Raw genomic sequence first — 20,847 nt, 5'->3', positions numbered from 1 at the left:
TAACACTAGACAGGGTTCAGAGAACTAATTCAGTAAACTAATCAAGTCTGATTTAGTGTGTATGGTCTGTAACTAGTTCAAATTGAGAATATTTCTTATTTACCAAAGCATTCTAAATACTTTCTGAAATAAGAATATTCAGTTCAACAGTCATTCTTAATTATTCACAAGGTGTTCTAGTAGAGCTTACTCGAGACATTGAGGTAGAAAAGAATGCATAGAACAAAAATAAGTTTAGACAAATACCCATAAAACCTCAGGCAGCTAAGTCTAGTAAGCAGAGCCCTTTAAAGAACAAGGAAGGAAGATCGCTAGCTGAATTAAATTCTCACTGCTTCACATTCCTCCTATAAACTTTTGTTTTATGTCTGTTTAGATACCATCCTGTTTTATATTGTTCCTAGATTCTTTTATACATAAAGTTATATACTGATATATTTTAATTCCTATATTCTCTTATATAGGAATGAATGGCTGGAGCTGAAGCAAGAATATTTGGCCCTTCAAAAAGCCAGCATGGCCTCTTTAAAGAAAACAATGTCCCAAATCAAACCTGAGACTGCTGAAGAGATGGAGACAGAAAGCTGTGCCAAAAAACAGCTTCACACAAAAAATGGTGAATGCAATTGGTTATTAGGCAGCTCTATACGTGTCATGTTATGGAATTTTAAACTACGTTCTTAGAGTTTGATGCTTTTAATAGAATTGTGAAATAATTATATATTTAATAGATCTATAATCTTGGTAACTTGTCTGACCCCATAAGGCAGGCTAAAAAAAGGAGTGTTAACACCTTGCTATTCTAGATGCTGTGTTTTATAAAAAATAAACTGAACTAAAGTGAAATTTAACTAATTTATAGGTTTTTAATTTTTGCCTAATGAATAAACAGCTGAGATTAAGAATTAGCCAAGATCACTTCTTGACTCCTCAAATTCATTTTCTGTAGTTTAGTTCTAACTATGTCATGGTAAGTCAATAAGTAAACCAACAAATGCATTGTAGTAATCTTTATGTAGGCTCTGCTTGAATGTGCACATTAGCAAGAACACGTATCTTGACAGCAATGTTAACTTGCTTTTCTTCATTGTTGTATGTCAAGAATTTAATAAAATAGATTAGGATATGCTTCCCCCTAACAGTAATATCTATTGAAACGTTTTTTTCTGGTAATAATTCAGAGTAACTGTTCCGGAAACATGAAACCTGTTTCATGGCTCTTTGGGCTCATTTTGGAGGTTTTGGTTCAGCTAATGGAGTAAGAATTTAAATGTTCTACCCGCGCTTGTGTTTGAGATTGTAAAGGACTTATGTAAAACCCTTTATTTTGTAGGGTTTATTAGTTCATTCATTGTGCCATTACTTGGTGAAATGGGTTTTCTTTCTGAGGCAAGGATTTTTGTTGGTAATATCTTTTATTGGACCAACTGCATAATTGGAAGGGACATAGACAAAGTATAAGGTATAAAGTACCCTTTCTCAAGGTTTTTCATCCTCCCACCAGTAGAGTTCAGTGTGTTTAAAAAGCATATATCCATACAAGCAAAGAAGAATTTTTCCAACTATTTGAGTTGGTCTAATAAAAGATATCAGATTAACCCAAAGAACCTTGTCTACCTATGTCCTTAGACCAACACAGCTACAACCTATACCCCTGTATCCATACCAGCAACATTTGGTATCTCTTGTTTCATCCACTGCTTGTATCATCATGAGATTTATTATATTGCTTGTATAACTTTGTGGTTTTTTCTCACATTTGTCAAACTGATAAATGTGAGATTTCATTATGCTCTTTTTCCTCTTCATATTAACAGCCATCAATGAACGGTCTGGCCCCCCTGCAAAGGCTAGTACAATGGGACCACAGTTTGTGAGTGGAGTAATTGTGAAGATCATTAGCACTGAGCCCCTGCCAGGCAGGAAACACATCAAGGTAATGCCTTTGTGACCTCAGGGGAGCTGTTATCCTTTCCTGCCCTGAAAATGTTTGAATACTGGAATCCCATTTAAACAAGTCAAACTGAATTTTTTTTTGTTTGTCAGCTAGCTGTATACAAATTTCTGAATAGCAACCATTAATGGCAGCTTTCATGAAAGCAGAACCAGGTAGAGGGAAACTATTTGACAACAAAAAGTCATTAAGTCTTTTGGTATAGGAAAGAAGACTTCCAGAGAAGTCAAGTTTACCATGACAATAATGTAAAGGAATGTACTCGGGAGGGACAGGGTGGGAGGTAATTCTCTCCTCTATCTCCAAAATCTTGTCTACCATCCTTGCAATGTAGGTATGAATACAAACCTGTTAAAAGCACTTATTTATGGCACTGGCCTGTTCTTGTTATTTTATGATTAGATTCTTTACAATCTTTATTTAGCTAATCTGCTGCCCAAATAATTCATTACTGTGATGGAGTTTAATTTAATTGAGTTTATTCCCTAAAAGGGAATTTGGAGCCAGAAAATGTTCTCAGTATGAGAAAATCATCATAAAATACCACAAAATGTGTATCACAATTGCAATGATAAACATGCTATTTTTGTTCCAAAAGGTTATGTGCATTTTAATAAACTAAGCTTGTTTCAACTTCTACTTATCAGCTTTGGATATTTGGTTCTGGTTCCTAAAACTCAATATAATTTTGCTGTGTTATAAAATGATAGCTGTCAACCTTCTTTTTATCATATATAGCCTGAAACATTTTTTACATTTTTGGTTGAGATAAGAAAATAATACATATTTCTGAGACTCTGGAAATGCAGTGTCTTGATAGTCATATGCTGTAGATGACCATAGTTCAACTCTGAAGCAACATCCTTTTCAGAAATGGTTCAGAAACCCTGGCCCTGATAATATATTGTTTTAGTGCAAACTGATTCTTATAATGTACATGGGTTTTGTATAATTTTATGGTCTTGCTCCTTACTTTTTCATAATATTGGAAGGTTTAATTGCTGAATGCTCTTTTATTGGAAAACATTTTATTATTTAATTATTAGAGTCATTTAAATAATTTATTTATGGGTTTAGTAACCAAACAATTGAAAAAATTTTGCTTTGTAGAATATTCAATCAGTTTGTTTTCTGGGTTTTTTACTTTTTTTTTAAATTGGGATGGAATTTTCTTGAAGAAATATTATTTAGAAATTAAAATTAGTAACACTTCAGTTTGAAAAATGTCACAATTTGTATGGACTTTCCAAAATTGTCCTTTTATGCTTTTGGATTAAATGAATAATTAAATAGTTTAATTCCTTCTGAAACTGCTTTTCTGACCAATTAACATGGAAGTAATTTATCCAGTTCTAGAGTGTTCTGGAGAAAAATACACTATCGATTATTCCAGAAAAAAGTCTGCTTCTGCAAAAATTAATGTAACTAAAGTTTTACAACACAGTGAGCAGTGCGATTGAAGTCACTGTGGCTACTCGCAAGTGTGTAAAATCAGGCATGTGCATAATAAATCTTTGCAAGATCAGAGCCCATATCTCTTGCTGAAAACAAAGCAGTGATATAGTTTCAACCAAATCAGCCTTCTCTAGTTAGGTATTTATAAGCAGTTATCTGGGAAGTGGAGACATTAATGAGAGAATGTCTGACATCCTCCCCCACCTACTCATCACTGTAATATCTGAGAGGCTATTCAGAGTTTGTCTGCACTGCACATTTATTATGCCATGACTTTGTGTTACAAGTAACACAGTCAAAGGACTAACAAAGTTTAGCCTTGTTTGCATAGACAAAATCAAACTGTCTTAGACTGAACTGGTATTTTCAGGTATGTAAATCTAATTATCTGTCTGATTTGCATCAAGTGTTAAAAAAAAAAAAAAAAAAATCTCTGGTCTGAGACCAACCGTGAAGAATTTCTGGGGAAAAGAAGTACTTGTGAAAATTAGAATGGAGACTAAAATTAGCAAGTCACTTCCAATTTTAACTGTAGAGTTTATGTCTCTGACTCCAGAATAAGCAAGGCTGGTATGATATTTCATAAAATGTTCAAGCAGAATGCAATAAGATCTTGCGTATTTTAGAGATTTATAGAAAGCTTGGTATTGCTGGTCAGCTTTCTGTCTTTGTAATCTTGTATGCACGGTAGACACTGGGCAGATCTGTGCAGAATATCTTTTGCTGGCTTTGTGCACCTGTATTAAATGAAAAGTAAAGACTTTTTTGGGGGTATTATTGCTTAGTGAACCAACTGCATGGTTGGGATAGACTTAAACAAGCTTTTGATTGCAGTGCAATTCTTGTTTGCATTTGGAAGCTTGTAAATCTATCCCAACCATGCAGTTGGTACAGTAAAAGCTAGCACCCACAAAAATCCTTGCCTCGTATATTTTATGGACCATCATGGCTACAACACCATTCTGGCACTACAGTATATGCTAAATGCAACATTATTACTTTCACATTTCAATTTTTCATACTGAAACTTTCTCTTGTACTATTCCTGAGAGCAGGTACTTTTCAGAGATCAAATAATACTGTAGTTGATGACTAAAGGTAAATTTTGGTAACCTGCATAACTTTCTATGAAAATATTATGTCAGATTCAACAGTTAGTAAGGAAATAGTTTTGTTTGGACCACACATGATTTTGCCAAACAGAGTGTTGTGGGGTTTAAGATTCTTCCTGCTATCCTGGGGGGTTAAAAGTAGTGTGTAATTGTTGCATAAAAACATCTTGCTTGTGGTACCTGCTGTGAATGAAATTGACTGGGAATGCATGCTTCTGGTTAATTTCCCTCACAGCAGGTATAGCAGGTAGAGTTTTTATTAAAAGGGTATGTGTGACTTTCTTCTTGAGCTGCTGCTGTCAGTTTTCAGGCCAAATCAGTTCATACAAAAGGAGGTGATCCCCAGTATCTCTGGTAGTGCATCACACATTCTATTACCCATTGTTCAGTTTTTACGTATCATCTACAGTCCTAAACTTATGGAGAATTTTAAGAATGGAAGTGAGTATATTTTACTCAAACTGGGCTTTTGGTTGTAGCCGTGTTGGTCTAAGGACACAGGCAGGTAAGCTTCTTTGAGTTTTTCCAACTACTCAGTTGGTCTAATGAAAGATATCACATCTACTCAAAGAACCTTGCCATTTTACTCAAACTAGTATATGTAACATGTTTTAGTGCATTAAGTTTTTAGGGTTAAAATAGCTCCTTGCACAGCGAATCACTAGTGGTCCATTGTGAACTTACTCTTCTGCAACAAACGTAGTCAACAAGGGCTAGCGGTTGTGAGGCTGGAAGGATTGGGCGATTAATAGGTATTATCTAGGTTGTTCTTGAGGGGCACAACTCTGTAAATAGAATGTATTTTCTTATAAAAATCATTACATATTAGTCATAAACTGAGTGTACCAGATACAGTTTTTAAAATATAATTTGTGTTTTTACTATCTGCAAGGTGAGCTTTGAGACTGTTTCCCATACTACAGCTGTTTGCAGCTTGATTTCTCCAAAAAAAATCCTTTTTATTTTTGATCTGGCTTATTTTTCTACCTTCACTTTTGCATCCCAGGATGTTCTGGCAATGATAGCTAATGTTGCTTATGTGGACATGCTGGAAGGAGACACAGAATGCCATGTTCGTTTTAAAACACCTGAAGATGCACAGGTTGTAATGAAAGCATATAAAGAAGTTCAGATTAAAAACAGTTGGAAACTTGAAGTCCTTACTGGTAAGAGGTTTTTATATATATGCACATACACACTTACAATATTTGCAAAAAATATTTATGGAAGACTGGCTCAGAAATTTTTAGGATGGTTCATTTAAAAAAGTTCTCCAACAAATTCAGTTTGTGGTAGAAAACAATTTGCCAAGCTAATAACCAAGAATGAAGAGAAATGCCTGTGATTGTTTTTTGTGAAAAAAGTGTCTTAATGTGACTATTTTCCAAATTGCACTTTGGGCATAAGCAACGCATACACTCATTTGTTTAGGAAGCTTATAAAATTTTCAGCTAAAAAATGTCATAGCTGGGGTGTCTAGCTAACTTAGCCATACAATTGACTGAAGATCTATAGGAAGCTTGATTCTGGCCCTATCCAACTTGTAAGGACTGGTCATTATTATTGTGATAATAATAAGAAGTTTTATCTTTGTTAAGAACAGAAGAGTCCAGTTTCAGCCACAGAAATTTTGCACACTGTTCACATGTGTTTAAACAGATATATATGGCCATCATCAGTAATAAGTTGAATCTTTTATATAGTGATTATATTAATGTATTATCATGAATTTGTGCATCTAGGTGATCACGAACAGAGGTACTGGCAGAAGATCTTAGTGGACAGACAGGCTAAGCTTAACCAACCTCGAGAAAAGAAACGGGGCACTGAGAAGGTACTTTTTTTTTTTTTTTTTTTGCTTATCATGTGTCTGGATGTGTTTATTTCTGAATAGCAAAGGTTAGAATGTAATTCTGTTCATGAACATGGACAGAAGGGAAGATTTTTCCAAACTTTGTCTTGGTTTTTTTTTGTTTTGTGTTTTTTTTTACAGTTGCTTGCTTGGTTACTCTTGGTTGCCATTGTGAAATATAGGGCTTGCCTAAACAGGGACATTCAGAAAAGATAAGACAAACCATGTAAGGACATGGAGTTACCTATGTATTGAAGTGCTTTAAAACCCTGTGTGGAGGAACTCATTCAGAACCAAAATAGTTCACTTTGATTAAATTACCAGCAAACCACCAAAAAAACTTCTTTTGAATGAGGGCATCTAAGCACACAAGAGTTTAACTTGCTTTAATTTACTTAAATTAACTTAATGCCTTGAATTTAGTTCCTCTTTACTTTCCTGGCCCTCCTTATATTGACCAATCCATAGAAAATGAATTACTTACCCACCTAGATACCAAGAATCTGAAGCAATCCTCCTATTGTCAGCTGCCTTTGGATATAGCTGGGGAATTCTGATCTCTGGTTCCAAAACTAAAGGCAGATTTCCATTTAATGCAATCATGTGATGTCTGAATAGCATTTTAAGTGTTTTAAAATGTACTTCAAATGAGTTTAAACATAGATAAAGTTAAGGAGTTTGCTAAACAAGAGAGCAATAGCTACCAACTCCCAGGATTTTTGTTTGTTTGTTTGTTTGTTTGTTTATTCATTTTGGAAAATTTTTCACGTTCCAGGTCAAATTAGCCAGATCAGATCCAAATCCTTTGAATCGTTCAAAAACCATATGTAGCCCTACTACGGACAAGTACTAGGTTCAGATACTTCCAAATTATTTGGCAGGCATCCTACATGCAGGGCCAAGCCCAAAGGCTTGGGTTTCAGATGCCCCTGAATTTCACTTGCCCTTGGCCTTATGCCCGCAGGAGCAAGCTAGGAAGGATTTTAACAAGTCTCTCAATATTCGGCTTTTCTTAAAGCCTCCGTTCATGGAGTCATGTAATTGTATAAGAATCTAAACTCAAAGCCCTTATGGTGATGGAGAGAGAATCTTGGAATGAGAATCTGAAAAGCTCAAAAATTGAAAGATTGAAAAAAAAGTCTTTATTTTTTAAATCTTGTGATGAATACTAATGAAAAATGTTCCCTGTTCTAGCTGTTAAAAGACAAAAGTGTCTTTAAGTTGCCTCTTGAACCCTTTCAGTTCTGTACATCTCTGAACGTCAGAGTGGCCTAGTGTAATTAGGCAAATCTCAAAGGCTGTTTGAGGTTATTTGGTCTATGAGCACTGTGACACCCTAAACACACCTCTGAAACATTCAGGGCCCCCAGCCAGAGTTTGTACAGAAGTCCTTAGAAGGCACCTGTTGGCTGTTTCCCTCAGTTTGTGTCCCAAGAAAATTTTCCCTTATCCATGTAGAATCTTTTTGGACTAGTGGTGCTCAGCCTACCTGGCTTTGTGATCCAGATCAGTGGTACTGGGCCAGTTTTTTGGGCTGGATATTGTACATGGATCTGAATGTAGGTTAGTCTGGGCACACTGACCCAGCACACTGGCCCATCCAGATACAGCTCACAAAGCCATGTCATCCAGCCCACAGGGATCCCTACGGATTTGGAAATTTGGCAGCAGGGAATCAGCAATTAATGCTGCCACCACTCCCCCACTGCCAAATTTTCAGACCCTTGGGGAGTCTCATGGGCTAGATGCTGCAGCTGCAGGTCAGATCTGGCTATGGGTCAATGGCTGAGCACCTCTGCTTTCAACCACTTGACTCCAGTCTCACATCATATCTTATGACTATGATGGCCAGGCATGGCAAATTAAATCTTTACAGTTGCTTTGGAGTTTTTGGTGGTTCTTTGGTGATATCTTTTATTGGGCCTACTGTATAGTTGAGAACAGTGTTATATAAGCTTTTCTTCAACTCTAGTTGGTTTGGCATAGACCCTTTTCTTAATACTGTTTTAATTTGTAAAACTTGGGAATCAGCTGGTCATCTTAATTAGTCACAAACAACTTTGGAGTTTAGTGAGGTAGTGAGTTTCAGGTATTTTTTGATGGTCTGTAGTCCAGATTGCAGCCCTAAATAATAGTTCCTATTACATTTGCTAGGAACAATGGCAATATACATTCAAAATAATATTCGGTGTTGCAGTTGCCCATGTTAATGAGAGAGAAAATTTCATATGCCTGCCTGGTAATTTCTTTCTGCAGGTTAAAACCCTGTTCAAAGCATAGTTTGCACATATTATTCCAGGTAGCTAAATGTATTTTCTTAGCTCCTGTAGCAATAAAGGCATGTACTAGTGGAGTCCTTTTAGAGTTAGGTCTAAAAAATACAGTATATGGAAAGGACAGGTGTCATCTCCTCAGGAAAAAAACAAGAACACAAATATTTCTGCTAGTTTTTTAAACCAGTATGTATTGATGGGAGCATCAAGGTCTAAATTGAACAGATTTCATATCTGCAGACCCTTGTGTTTTTTGTTGCCATTTTCTATTATGTCATTATTTTTGCTTAAATCAGAAGTTTCATATTTTTGCCCAAAGATCATCTTCCATGGACTTCCTGTGGGGGGGGCGGACGGGGGGGGGGGGGGGGTGGATACTCAATACAGTATTTGCTGTGCAAACTGATGTAAAGTAGCTTGTAATGTGTAACCTTTATAGGCTTGCAAACAAACTGTCTCAGTTCTGCCTAACAATAGCAGCAGCAAAGGTGTGAACTCCCACTCCTCCCCCTCTCCCATCACCTTACAACATGAGGAGGTGTTAACTGCAAAGCCTAGTCGGGACTATTTAAATGCTAACATTTTTAAGCAAACCATCAGGAAAGGAAAGCTTAAGTGAAGTCAAATAACATTTTTAACCCTTTCCCTGCATTTTGATGGTCTTTGATTCAACTGCACTTTGAAAAAAATATTTTTTTATTCAGTCATTAATATTCATTTTAATTGTCCAGCGTTCATGTCAGAGATCCTTCAGAGTTAGTTATTTTTCTTTCTTTAAAGACAACAGTTTGGCGGGGGGGCAAGAAAATGATTGTAATAAAATCTTTCATGAATCAAAGATGCACAGTTGAAGACGACAAATTAACAGCTCCATAATCAATATCGCTTCTAAAAGGATTTTAAATCACATTTCATTGTGAGCTACAAGATGATTAGCTAAATTATTAGATATTTTTCTTTAGAGGTACATAAGTGTAGGTATTCTACTTCATATTAGAAGGGGGTACCTTCAATCTGCGTTTCAAAGCTACATCAGTATGGCTTACAGATTGATAATTGTTATTTTAAGTGATTGCTAGCATTCATGTTATTGTGCTTGCTTCAGTGCTGCTCATATTAACACCAGAAACTAGACATTATGATAGAGCAGCAGCTCAGCTTAAAGTTAAGATTGAGATGCCTTTGCAGTTAAAGGTCATCTTTTATAAGTGCTCTGAGATCAACATTTTTATTTGTGTGAGCCTGAAATTCAGTGTGCTTCATGACAAGGGATCCAGGTTTTCCATATGCCATGGAAAAATGTGGATTTTCCCCTTTGAAAGACAAAATCATGGAGCAGTTTATGCCAGGGATACTCCTGCCCTGCCCTGCACCCCTGCAACAGTAATTTCCTTGTAGGCTGGCAGAGCTCCAACCTGCAAGGGGCTGCTCGGGGCTGGGGGGAGAGGGACACATGGAGCAGAGAGTACCAGGTGCATGTGTGTGGCGGGGGGGCGGCACGGGGGGCGGCAGGGCACAGGAGTGAGGGACAACCATGCTATTGCCACCAAGGTGAGGCACCCTCTGCCAGCCCAGCAGCAGCAAGGGCTAAACTCTGTGCTGCCATGCCTCACCTTGGTGGCCATGGCAATGACGCGACACGCCTCCTGTGTTGAGTCCCATCCGCTGGGCCAAAGACACAACTTCAGCCTGGAGCTGATCCAGCCAGGCTGCAGCCCTGTGCCAACACCCCCTTCACTTCCCAACACCCTCCCCCCCATTCTCTACATACCCACCGTCTTCTTCACATACTTGGAGGCTGGGGCCTGAGTGCAGGGGACTGTGGGTTGGGAGTGAGGAGCACCAACAGGGCTTGCGGGAATTGTGGCTTGGGAGTAAGGGGAAATGGCATGAACATGGGCAAGGCACTAGCATATCAGGGCTGCTCAGAACCACAAAGCAATTGGGGGGGGACAGCCACAGCTGGACCCACGTGGGTGGTTAAGTGGTAAATGAAGAGGGCCGGGGGAGCTCTTTTTTTCCCAAAGTCAAGTCAATACTTTTCCAAACTATTTGCTGTGCAAACTGATGTAAAGTATTTATAAGTTTTTAGAATTTATTTTATTATAATGATTGAGGCACTGATAAGCTTCCAAATTGCTTTAAAATTGTAAATATATCAATAAAACATTGTGTTCAATAGATTGGGATCGGCTTTATTTATATATAAAAAACCCAGGATCTCTACTCCTGACACGGTAGAGATAGTTGTCCAAATCCCCCCCTGCCCGCACCCCCAGCTTTTCTTAAGACTGCCATCGTGATGTTTTGATTTTCTGCAAGCATACAACCAAAGTATTGCTCTCATTGGGTTCCATATGATCTTAGTTGCTCCCATTTGCAGTTTTCATGGCACCCGCTAATTCTTCAGGTAAGTGATATTAAAAATGGTATAGAGAGAGATGGATGCTTGCTAGAAGGGTCTAAGATTTACTTTAAGAGCATTAGACTTACTGGAATACGGGGGTTATAGTGGTTCATAATTGAACAGGAGTCAACAACGTCATAAGCAAATGCATGCATCTTTCTAAGATATATAAATGGAATTGACATATATATGACAAATGAAATAATCCTGCTATTGTACTCAGCACTGATAAGGCCTCAAGTAGAGAACTGGATGCAGCTTTGGGTACCAGATGTCAATAAAAATAAGAACCAACTATAAAGAGTCCTGAAAGGTCTAAAGAGCATGATTCAAGAGGCAAGATAATAGGCATGATTCAAGAGGCAAAATTTGGGCTAATTTAGTTCAGAGAAGGGAAGACTGAGGCAGACACTATAACATTTAAAATATGTAAAAGGTTGCTGTCAAGAAGATTGCAAACTGATCTCCATCTCCCTTGGAGATAGGATGAGAAGAAATATATTTATGCTGCAGCAAAGGAGATTTAGTTTCAACATTAGGAATAATTTTCTAACTGTAATAATAGTTAAGTAGTGGAACAGATTCCTGTGGAGAATGTGGTATCTCCATTCTAGTTTATTTAAATAAATGCATATCACACTGTGGACACTTTTAAGTTAGTTGTTGCAGGGGCTCTAAAAGATACTTATTAGTTTCCTTTCTCGCCCATGTTCAGATTGTGGAAAAAGTATTAAGATTTTTAAGGACAGGTGAAATAAACATTTATCAAGAATGGCTTAACTATAGTTGATCCTGCCTTGGGAGATGATCTCTCAAGAACCCTTCCAGCTCTATAAAAGTAATCTGAGGATGACACACTGAGTGTGTCTGCATGAGATGTTTGCTGTAGAGTAGACTAATTAGCTCCGCGGTAAACTTCTCATATCCACATATGCAGGGCCATTAGGCCACAGGAAATAAACTCTGCAGCAGGGTAGTATTTGTAAATACAAGTACTATCTTACTGCAGTTATTTACAGCAACACACATGTAGACACTGACCCAGGTTTAAAATGCTCTATCAGCCCAGGTAGGGGAGAGCCACACTCCTGCTTCCTGCCTAGCCTTATGGCCCAGCCAGCTCTTCTGCCACCTGACGCAGCCCCCTGCTGCCTGGGCCTAACCCCCTGCCAGCCCAGGGCTACTCCCCATCTACCTGACCCCGGGCCACACTGCCGGAACCCAGGGCTGATCCCCATACCTCCTGCCAATCTGGGGCTGACACCTGAGCAGCTACGGTTGGAGCCTGGAGCTCCCTTTGACTGATACAGGGGTGCCGAGCAGGGCAGGAGCATCCCTTGCCTAAACTGCTTCTCCCCAGCTCAGTTTGCTGCTGTCCTGGGCACATGTGTAGATGCTGCACCCATGAGTAGTTTACTGCAGAGCAGATTGTTCCACAGTTTATTCATGCACATTAATTGCACATGTAGATGCGCCCAGTATGTACTGTCACCCTGTTTTGGAGAAAAGTAACTGCCTTATTTACCTGGTACTTTGTTCTTCTTTTAAAGAAGATAAGTATTGATTTTGTTCACTCCAGTTTACACCCCCCTCTATTAGATAAATTTGCACTGGTGTAATGATAGTAATGTAATCGCATAGGTTCAAACAATATAGCCACTCAGTCATCTTTGCATTACAGGGCTGTTTTTCTGTTACATTCCTATAAGTGATACCAGTGCAATTTTTAAATAGAGACATGCCCTCCGTGGGTTTCTTTGAGGGAGCTGCACCGTCATAAGCTGTATTTCATATCAATGCTAATCTGCAGTGGTGTCTCTACCTCTATAAATGCTAAAACTCCTGCTTATTTCTAAACCATAAACATGTCACACTGATGGGTGAAGAGAAATTATATCAGTAATATCACAATTTAACATGCATTATTGTAAATGCTTTACAAACATGAACTGATTCACAGCACCTCAGTAAAATGGGAATTATCCTTGTTTTACCAAGGAGGAAAGAAGAACAGAAAGGGGTCAGTGGTACAGCTGGTATTTCAATTCAGGATTCCTAGTCATTTCTCTGAATCACATGGATGGGTTGTCAGTAGGATTGTATCATCAGTTGTACAATATTGTGTTATTTTCCCAACCTAGCAGATGGTCCCCATTTTGGATTTCAGCCTTTAGTATCTTCATTAACTGACTCTTAACAAATAACATGGTATTCCTGTCTTTCATTCTGATCCTTATGTGTTTAAGTTATTACAAGTCTGAATGCTTTTATCGCTAAAAAACCCCCTTCTTTTAAAAAAAACACTAGTCTTTTAAAAATTATTGGAGTGTTGTGTTTGAAGTCTTTTGGGTTTTTTGAAAATCTGTCTTCCTTCCTGTCTGCCTGCATTTTGGATGCACTACTCTGGTGCACTGCTTAAAGAAATGCAGATCAGGACTGCCCTTGGGTTACAGAAATCATGAGATTGAGAACCTACAAGTTAGTTTAGTTGTTTAAATATTTGCTTTCTTCTATGATATTTAGTAAATTAATGAATAGCATGACCATGACTGGGGCATAAACCCATCGTTGGAAATCAGGTTTCCTTTTTTACTTTAATCTTTTTTTGTTTGCAGTTGATTGCCAAAGCTGAAAGAATGAGACTAGAAAAGGCACAACAGTCAACTCAGCACATCCGCTTCTCTGAAGATGAGTAACCAAGGCTGATTGTATTCTGTGAAAGGATTTTTTTTTAAGTAGGCACTGGATATTTTAACTTTAACCATAAACTGTAATGAAGAACTCAAAAACAATACACTTGTGTCAAAAACAATACATTTGCGTCAACAATACATTTGCGTCATACATTTGCGTCATAATAAGAGTGCAACAACGAAGATTGTTTTTAATAGGCTGAATGTTTACTGCTCCTGAGCCTGTAGATAAAGCTTTCTGGAAAAAAAATGTATTAAACAAAACTTGCTTTGTTTCACACTTAGATTTATTTCTGACAATTTTTGTATATTACATTTTTATAAGGTAGGTTACAAAAAAGACCAAATAAAATATTTTAGAAATCCACTATATTTGTTTGACTTTTTTTATTTTTAAAAAGCTATGAAAGTGTGTATTATTGGTCACGTTAAATGGCTGGCCTCTGCTTCCTCTACATAACAATAGAAAAGCACATTAAAAGGATTAAACTTCCAGTAAAACACTGATGCATAATTTGTCAGCTCATATAATTAAATTCAAGTCAAAATGTTGAAGTTACACTGTGTTAGGCTGTTACTTTTCAGCTTGCTAATTTTTTCATGGAACTTGTATAAACATATATAGCATATAGCACAAGAATATATATTCTATAATTACACAGTCCATTATATAAATTTGCATATTCCATGTAACAGCCTTTATATACTAAATTAATCCCATAGTAAGAATTTGGCACCAAGTTTTGTGAGTATATCTCCGAGGAATTCAAATAAGAAAATGTTTTGATTTGTTGTTTCAGAATTCCGGATCCATAAATCATTCTTTTTTTGTGACTAAGTTTACAGATTGCATGATGTGCTTTTTCATTGTAGGCTGGCAGTATAAAAGTTTATGGAGTAATTTTCAGCTGAGTTGTAAAGCAATGACCTACCCAGCCTGTAGGCTTTGAAAGGGGCTACAGGCTGGCCTGGGGTGGATGCTGCCGAAAGATGATGTTCAGGGGAGTGCTTTGGTATTGCCCTTCAGTAGGGACAGGGTGGGTTTTTTTGTATTGCCTGTTCTAATTGAATAATATGTTTCTTTTGAGGGGAAGCAGTTTTGAGAACACCCAGAGCCTGCTCACAGAGGGAGGTATGGCTTGGGAGTAGGGGAGGCTGGGGAATGAGAGTAGATAGGGATGGGAGGGAGTATGGGCGGGAGTGGGGATTTTGTTTTCTTTTATGAAGTAAGTTGGGAATCAAGGTAGAGTTGGGCAGGAAGATGTGAAAGGTGGATGGATTACCTTTAGTGGGGTTTGGGGAAGTTTGTTTTGTTGTACCTTCTCATTTTAGTAATGCTCTGGTTTCTCTTCAAATTGCATAAATCTTTCGCCTTTTTTTCTATTGATATATATTTTATATATAGTCTTTGCAAGCTACCCTGAGCCCTTTTTAGGGAAGGGCAGCCTATAAATTAAATAAATAATATTTCTGTGGCTTGGGCCATAGATTTTTGTACCAGATGGAGTAATATAAAGAGTTACGCTTATAAACAATCAATCCTGGTCTTTAGAAATTCTTTTTCAATTAATGTAAGTGAAGGTCACACCTTTGTGCATTGTTGTTTCATTGTTTCTGACTGCAGAGGAAACAAGACACTAACACATTGATTTATAAAATGTAAAAGTTACTTGCAAGCAGAAGGATAAAGACTTTTTTTTAAAAATAGAAGTACATTCCCAAAATATCAGCAAAATCTATTGACAGAAATAAAACCAGTGACATTCATAGCTTTTTCTGTGCCATAGATTTGATTACAGTGGGTAATGTAGGTTGTCATTATTTGACAGGTCTCTTCATACTAGGAAATTACAAGGAACAGTGTGGGTGTTTGGGCTATGCACAGTGTGGTAGTGACATCGGTCTACTTTGACTGCCCTGTAGAAATGAGTCTTCCTAGTGGCACCTCATGACGCAAGACCCGAAATGCACAGCTGTCAGTGGCTTCTAGTGTCACATAATCCTAGGAAAGAAAAAATAAATGAGGGCATGGGGGAGAAAATGGTGTACCCACACCAAGCACTTTCGAGAGAAATACAAGCTGCACAAAGCTACCCTAGCAACCCTGGTGAACCACTATAAGATACAGGAGGTGGTAAGGTAAGAGGCACCATATTGCCCATAGGCTGTGTGGGAGCAAAACTTCCACAAGGACCTGCAGAAGGAGCGCAGAGACCTGAACTGGCAGGAAGCGCACTGCCAATGGGCATGGAAAAATAGCGCAGGGCAGAGAGGTCCATCCAACTGCCCAAGACAGACCTGTCACTGGCAGGCGGAAACAATTGACCACCTCTTCTGGGACTACCCATACACTAGAGAGGTGTGGAAGAAAATCCATACGCTCCTCCTGGTGGTGACAGGTTTCAGAGATCTGACCAGGAATGCAGTTCTCTACAGGCACCTGACCAGACATCAAGGGACCCCAACAGCTTGCTTCAACCAGTTTATATACTGCTTCAGGTATGCACTGTGAAAACCCAAGAACCTGCTCATAAACACACTCGGAGCTCACAGTTGAGGACTGTATTAAAATGGGACTAAGTGAAATATACTGGTACTACAGGAAGATAGAAGAGGATGATGGGAAAGGAATGATAGACCACATCTGGTGGAGAGGGGTCTGACACAGTTTTCAGGGGCAAACCCTCTAAGGAGGGCAATGGGGGGGGGTACGGGTATGGAAATGGGTGTGTGGGCATGTGGATACATGGTGCGAACTGTGTAATGGGTTTTTAGTGTGCTTTGATATGCCAAGTGAACCACAAAGGCCACTTGGCAGAGTGTTGGAGGTAAAGTTTTATATAACATTTGCACACAAAAAACCCCCCAACCACCAGAGTTTTATCAGAGGAGGGGTAGTCTTAAACTAGTCAAGAGAGGAAGGGAACAGAGGAAAGGAGCAATGGAAACAGGGGAGGCTATGTGGGTAGGGGAGGCATCACTTAGGCAGCAAGCTGCAGGACCCATTTATACATGCTAACCCATAGGTTCATGCAGCTGTTCATTGGCACAAGCTTTGGTCCTTTATACATACAACATAGTATAGCCTGAGAGCCACCAGTGGCTCTGATCCTCATGCCAAGCAGTATGTAAAAATGTCTCTCTGAAGAAAGTAGAGGAATAATGCAAATGTAGGGGAGTGGAGAAGAGGCAATAGCTGGATCAAATAGAGATTACAAAAAATACATAGGAAAAATATAAGAGAAGAAGTAAAAAAATTGGGTAGAAAGCAAACAACATGACGGCTCTAGGATATTTAAAAAGTGGTATCAAGTCATCACAAGCAGGATTCTGTCGGGCTAGGCATAATGGGGGTTTGGTTTTGTTTTGTTTTGTGTTTAAATCCTGTTTCCTGGAAAATGGGTTTTGCCAATATTGGACATTTTATTTTGCAGCTTTCAGTACATTGTAAAGTTCTAGTTGCCTCTTGAGGTGCTTGTTTTTATGCCTTCAGATACAGCAAAACATGTATCAACAAAGTATGGGCCACCTGTTAGACTGGCTTGAGTCTTGATAAAAATACACAATAGTTAATATCTTGCTCTATTGTCCTATGCTAGAAGAAAATTCTGTCTGATAAAGACGTACTTATCAGGGCTATCACACATCTGAAACTTTTACATCATTTTCATCTTACTTAGGAGTGAACCTTCTAACCTTTATCTGGAACCTTTACCTGAGGTTGTCCTTTGGTTTGTATTAGGGACATTTCACTGTCTATAACTTTAATACTCTTAACGCTTAGAATTATCTAGAGTATATCTCCTAGGTAAAAGTCCAAAGAGGGCAATTCCAAGGTTTTGTTTTTGTTGTTGCAAGGTAAACAATACTACCATTCCATTGTTCTGAAATAACGCATCTCATGTCAGAAAAGAACTGTCGCTATAATGTCTCATGCTGCAAGGGAATCTAATTTTAGGGTGGTTTCACTTTTTTTTTTTGCTGATCCTTCAACCTCCTTAGCTTGTTTAGTTAAAAGAGCATAGTTCATGGTTATTCCTGGAGCAAAATCTTGAATTTACATAATTCTTACCAGTTAATGATTTTCAGTAGGTTTTGTAATTTCAAACATATGTTGGTTCTGAGCATGTTTTTAAGGCCATTTGCATATCTTACCCAGCTTTCCTATTAGATGCAGAAATCAGACAATAACTGAGCTAACTGAGGCCTTTCTTTGGGTGTTGCTACCAGACAAATGTTAATAACAGTGACTTGGTTCTTTACTTTAAAATAATCCAGAGATGAAACAATGTGAATTAGCCATGTATGAAACACCTGGATAAGTGTCTTGGCAGAAGAATTTGGTTTCTAGGGTTCCTGATGCTTTATGAAGGATTTCTCACAGGCCATCTGCTTTAGAAACCGTGGTTTTTGTATTCTCTGACTCAGCAGATGTCATCATGCCAGCGGGTTTTCCAGCCATCCCACTTTGCCCAGGTAGCTTAGTTTTTTCAGACGGCCTATCCAGGTTTCATACTGTTAAAATATTTTACTCTAGAAAGCTTCCAGGCTTTTTCAGGTGTCTACTTGTAGGTTATAGGTAGAAAAGTCTTATGCATAGAGCAGTTATTTGCTGAACAATTCCCTCCCTAGCAAAGTCTGTTAACTGTGTGTGCTTATGACAGCACTAAGACGCCAACCAAGAATGAGGCCCCATCTTTCTCTCCACAAAAGCAATTATAACTAATTATGTGGAACCCTAATATTCAGGGCATAACAAGGTAGCTATGCACCAGGGGCAGCTGCATCGCACAAAGGCTTTGACAACTTCCAGCTATTGTGACACCACTGCAAGTGAGCCCTATCCTAGTTACACTACTACCATGATTATTCACTCTTGGATCAAAGACAAAAGCGCTGGTGGGGAGAGCCTCTCCCTATTTAGTTCTTATGATACTTATTGGGTTGTTTAAGTTTGTATCTGTAATACTGATGTTTTAGCTCATTATCCCCTTGACCTTGTGAGAAGGCACAAGCAAGTTCTTCAGGTATCATTCTTTCAATTTGTCTGAAAACAGTTTAAAAAACTCAGCCTCTGAAATATTTCTCCCATGCTTCATTCCCATGGTTAAACAAGAGCTGACCAAAAAGTGTGTCCATTTCCAGATCAGCAAATCCTCATATATCACTTTTATTTAGCGATTTCAAGAAGTCTTGCTCCTGAGTCTTAAAATATGCAACACTGGCTCTTGTTTTTAATTGTAAGCCAATTGTACAGAACTGTAGTAGTGCAGCTTCTACTAGAACACTAGATAGAAAGACAAACCCTCCCTGCAAGCACTCATGCTTTCAATGCATCAGCAGGCACTTCTGGTCTGCACAATTGCAATGCTGTGCAGATAGATATATTTAGTAACTCTTTTACAGCTGGGTCAGCTACCTGAAGTATTATAGCCACATTAGCACAGTGCCTCACTGAGGCTAATAAGGCTCACTCAAAGTAAATTAACTCAAGCAGGGTGCTGTGGCAATACAATTGTAATACTATTTCTAGGTGTGTGAGCTAGCTTGGATATCTCTTCAGAGCACTACCTTGTGCCATGCAACATGCCCTTTTTGTTCCCCTTCTTTAAAGTATAGAAAAGTCCTTTTACCCTTTATCACATCGCTTATGCTTATTTTAAAATTCTTGGTTTGACAATGTTCATGCTGTACCCATGCATGTGCATTCTGCAGCAATTAGAGTTTTAAAATTCCTCTTTTCCCCTAGGGCAGGGGTTCCCAAACTGTGATACGTATATCCCTGGGGGTATGCAAGACATCTCTGGGGGGTACGAAGGAGAAATTGTGTAATAGCAGATTTAAATTTTATTATAATAATTAGCATTTAAGGGGTTAAAATATAAAGCATATGTTTGTAGGGGTATGCGGGCAGCTGGTAAATCTGGAAGGGGGTACACAATAAGAAAATTTTGGGAACCTCTGCCCTAGGGAATTTCCACTGACTAATACTATGACTTCAAAGACCCCAGAGCATATTTAAAATCATAAAATTCTACAATTACAAGAAGAAAATACTGAACACTCCTAACTATAAGAGTTGGAAATTGAATCCATGGATTCACGCCCTAGAACCCAATCCTCCCATCTTCAGAGGCAGAATTCCCACTGACTTCATTTATAGGTCACCACTGTACATTATTGGCATTTATATGCAATCCTCTGAGTTTTAAGTACACTCTGTCTTATGAGTCCACCTGAAGGGATAATCATTTTTGGACTCTTCTGTGTGCAATTGTTGGAAGCAAATACTCTAAATCTTAGTGTTGCATTTGTATCCAAAATTTCCAATGCCTATTTCCCCCTCTTTATTACCTCTACTTTAGTTTCCTCTATGAACACTGCTTCCTTTACCAGTACTTCAGTGCTACCATGTAGCTAACTTCTGGGTTTTATGTATTTATAGGCTGTTGCTACTAGTTGCATCAGTGTTTCAATTTTTAAGTATATGTTATGAAGTTAGCTTGCCAGAATTTGAACTGGATTTTGAAAGGTTGCCAGAAAAACCAATTGCCTTCCCACAGTCCTTCAAGTCAAATGAAAATACTGGCATTCAAGCCTGAGGTCAAGGAGAATGTGCCTGCATGGACCCTGTAGAACTTAGGCTCATATTAATTGGTTATTTATATTAGACTAACAGTAATGCGAATTCTCACAGAAAAAATACTAGACTCCCGATTTCCACATCAAATTAACTCTGACTCATGATCTCCAGATAGAACCCTCAAATCTCAGGATTTTTTCTTGTGGCACATGTAGGGAGTGCTGAGCTGGTAAGTCTGTGGAGGGAAGAGATGGGGGGTGGGGGGATCAAGGCTATGTATTTCATAGGAATGTTGGGAGGATTAATCAGATAAGGTTTGGTCAGCTGATTTTTGAATGAAGACCACTCATCAAAGGAGAACAAAAAACATTGAATTACAGACCTGTAAGTTCCCATTGAAGGTATCAAAAGCCAAGTTCTGTACAAAAAAAACCCCAAAGCACATGCTAGCTAAGAAATTTTACTTGTGACAACTCTGAGCCTCTTATGAGTGCTGCTTTCTAACCTATCTTGTTTTG

At 38.4% G+C, this 20,847-nt stretch overlaps 1 protein-coding gene across 2 annotated transcripts in view; it reads left to right on the top strand.

The window, feature by feature from the left end:
- LARP7 (La ribonucleoprotein 7, transcriptional regulator) overlaps window positions 1–14,113 on the top strand; it is a 33,092-nt gene extending 18,979 nt beyond the window's left edge. For both annotated transcript variants that reach the window (XM_014597868.3, XM_006271530.4), the window contains 5 exons: window positions 465–616; window positions 1,818–1,936; window positions 5,528–5,687; window positions 6,264–6,355; window positions 13,669–14,113. In XM_014597868.3, coding sequence (XP_014453354.1) covers window positions 465–616; window positions 1,818–1,936; window positions 5,528–5,687; window positions 6,264–6,355; window positions 13,669–13,749 — 604 coding nt within the window. In that variant the 3' untranslated portion in view covers window positions 13,750–14,113. The remainder of the gene's footprint in view (window positions 1–464; window positions 617–1,817; window positions 1,937–5,527; window positions 5,688–6,263; window positions 6,356–13,668) is intronic.
- The last annotated feature ends 6,734 nt before the right edge of the window (window positions 14,114–20,847 follow it).

Source organism: Alligator mississippiensis, chromosome 2 (assembly GCF_030867095.1).
Source record: "Alligator mississippiensis isolate rAllMis1 chromosome 2, rAllMis1, whole genome shotgun sequence".
NCBI lineage: Eukaryota > Metazoa > Chordata > Crocodylia > Alligatoridae > Alligator > Alligator mississippiensis.
This window is presented reverse-complemented; position numbering and strand designations above follow the sequence as displayed.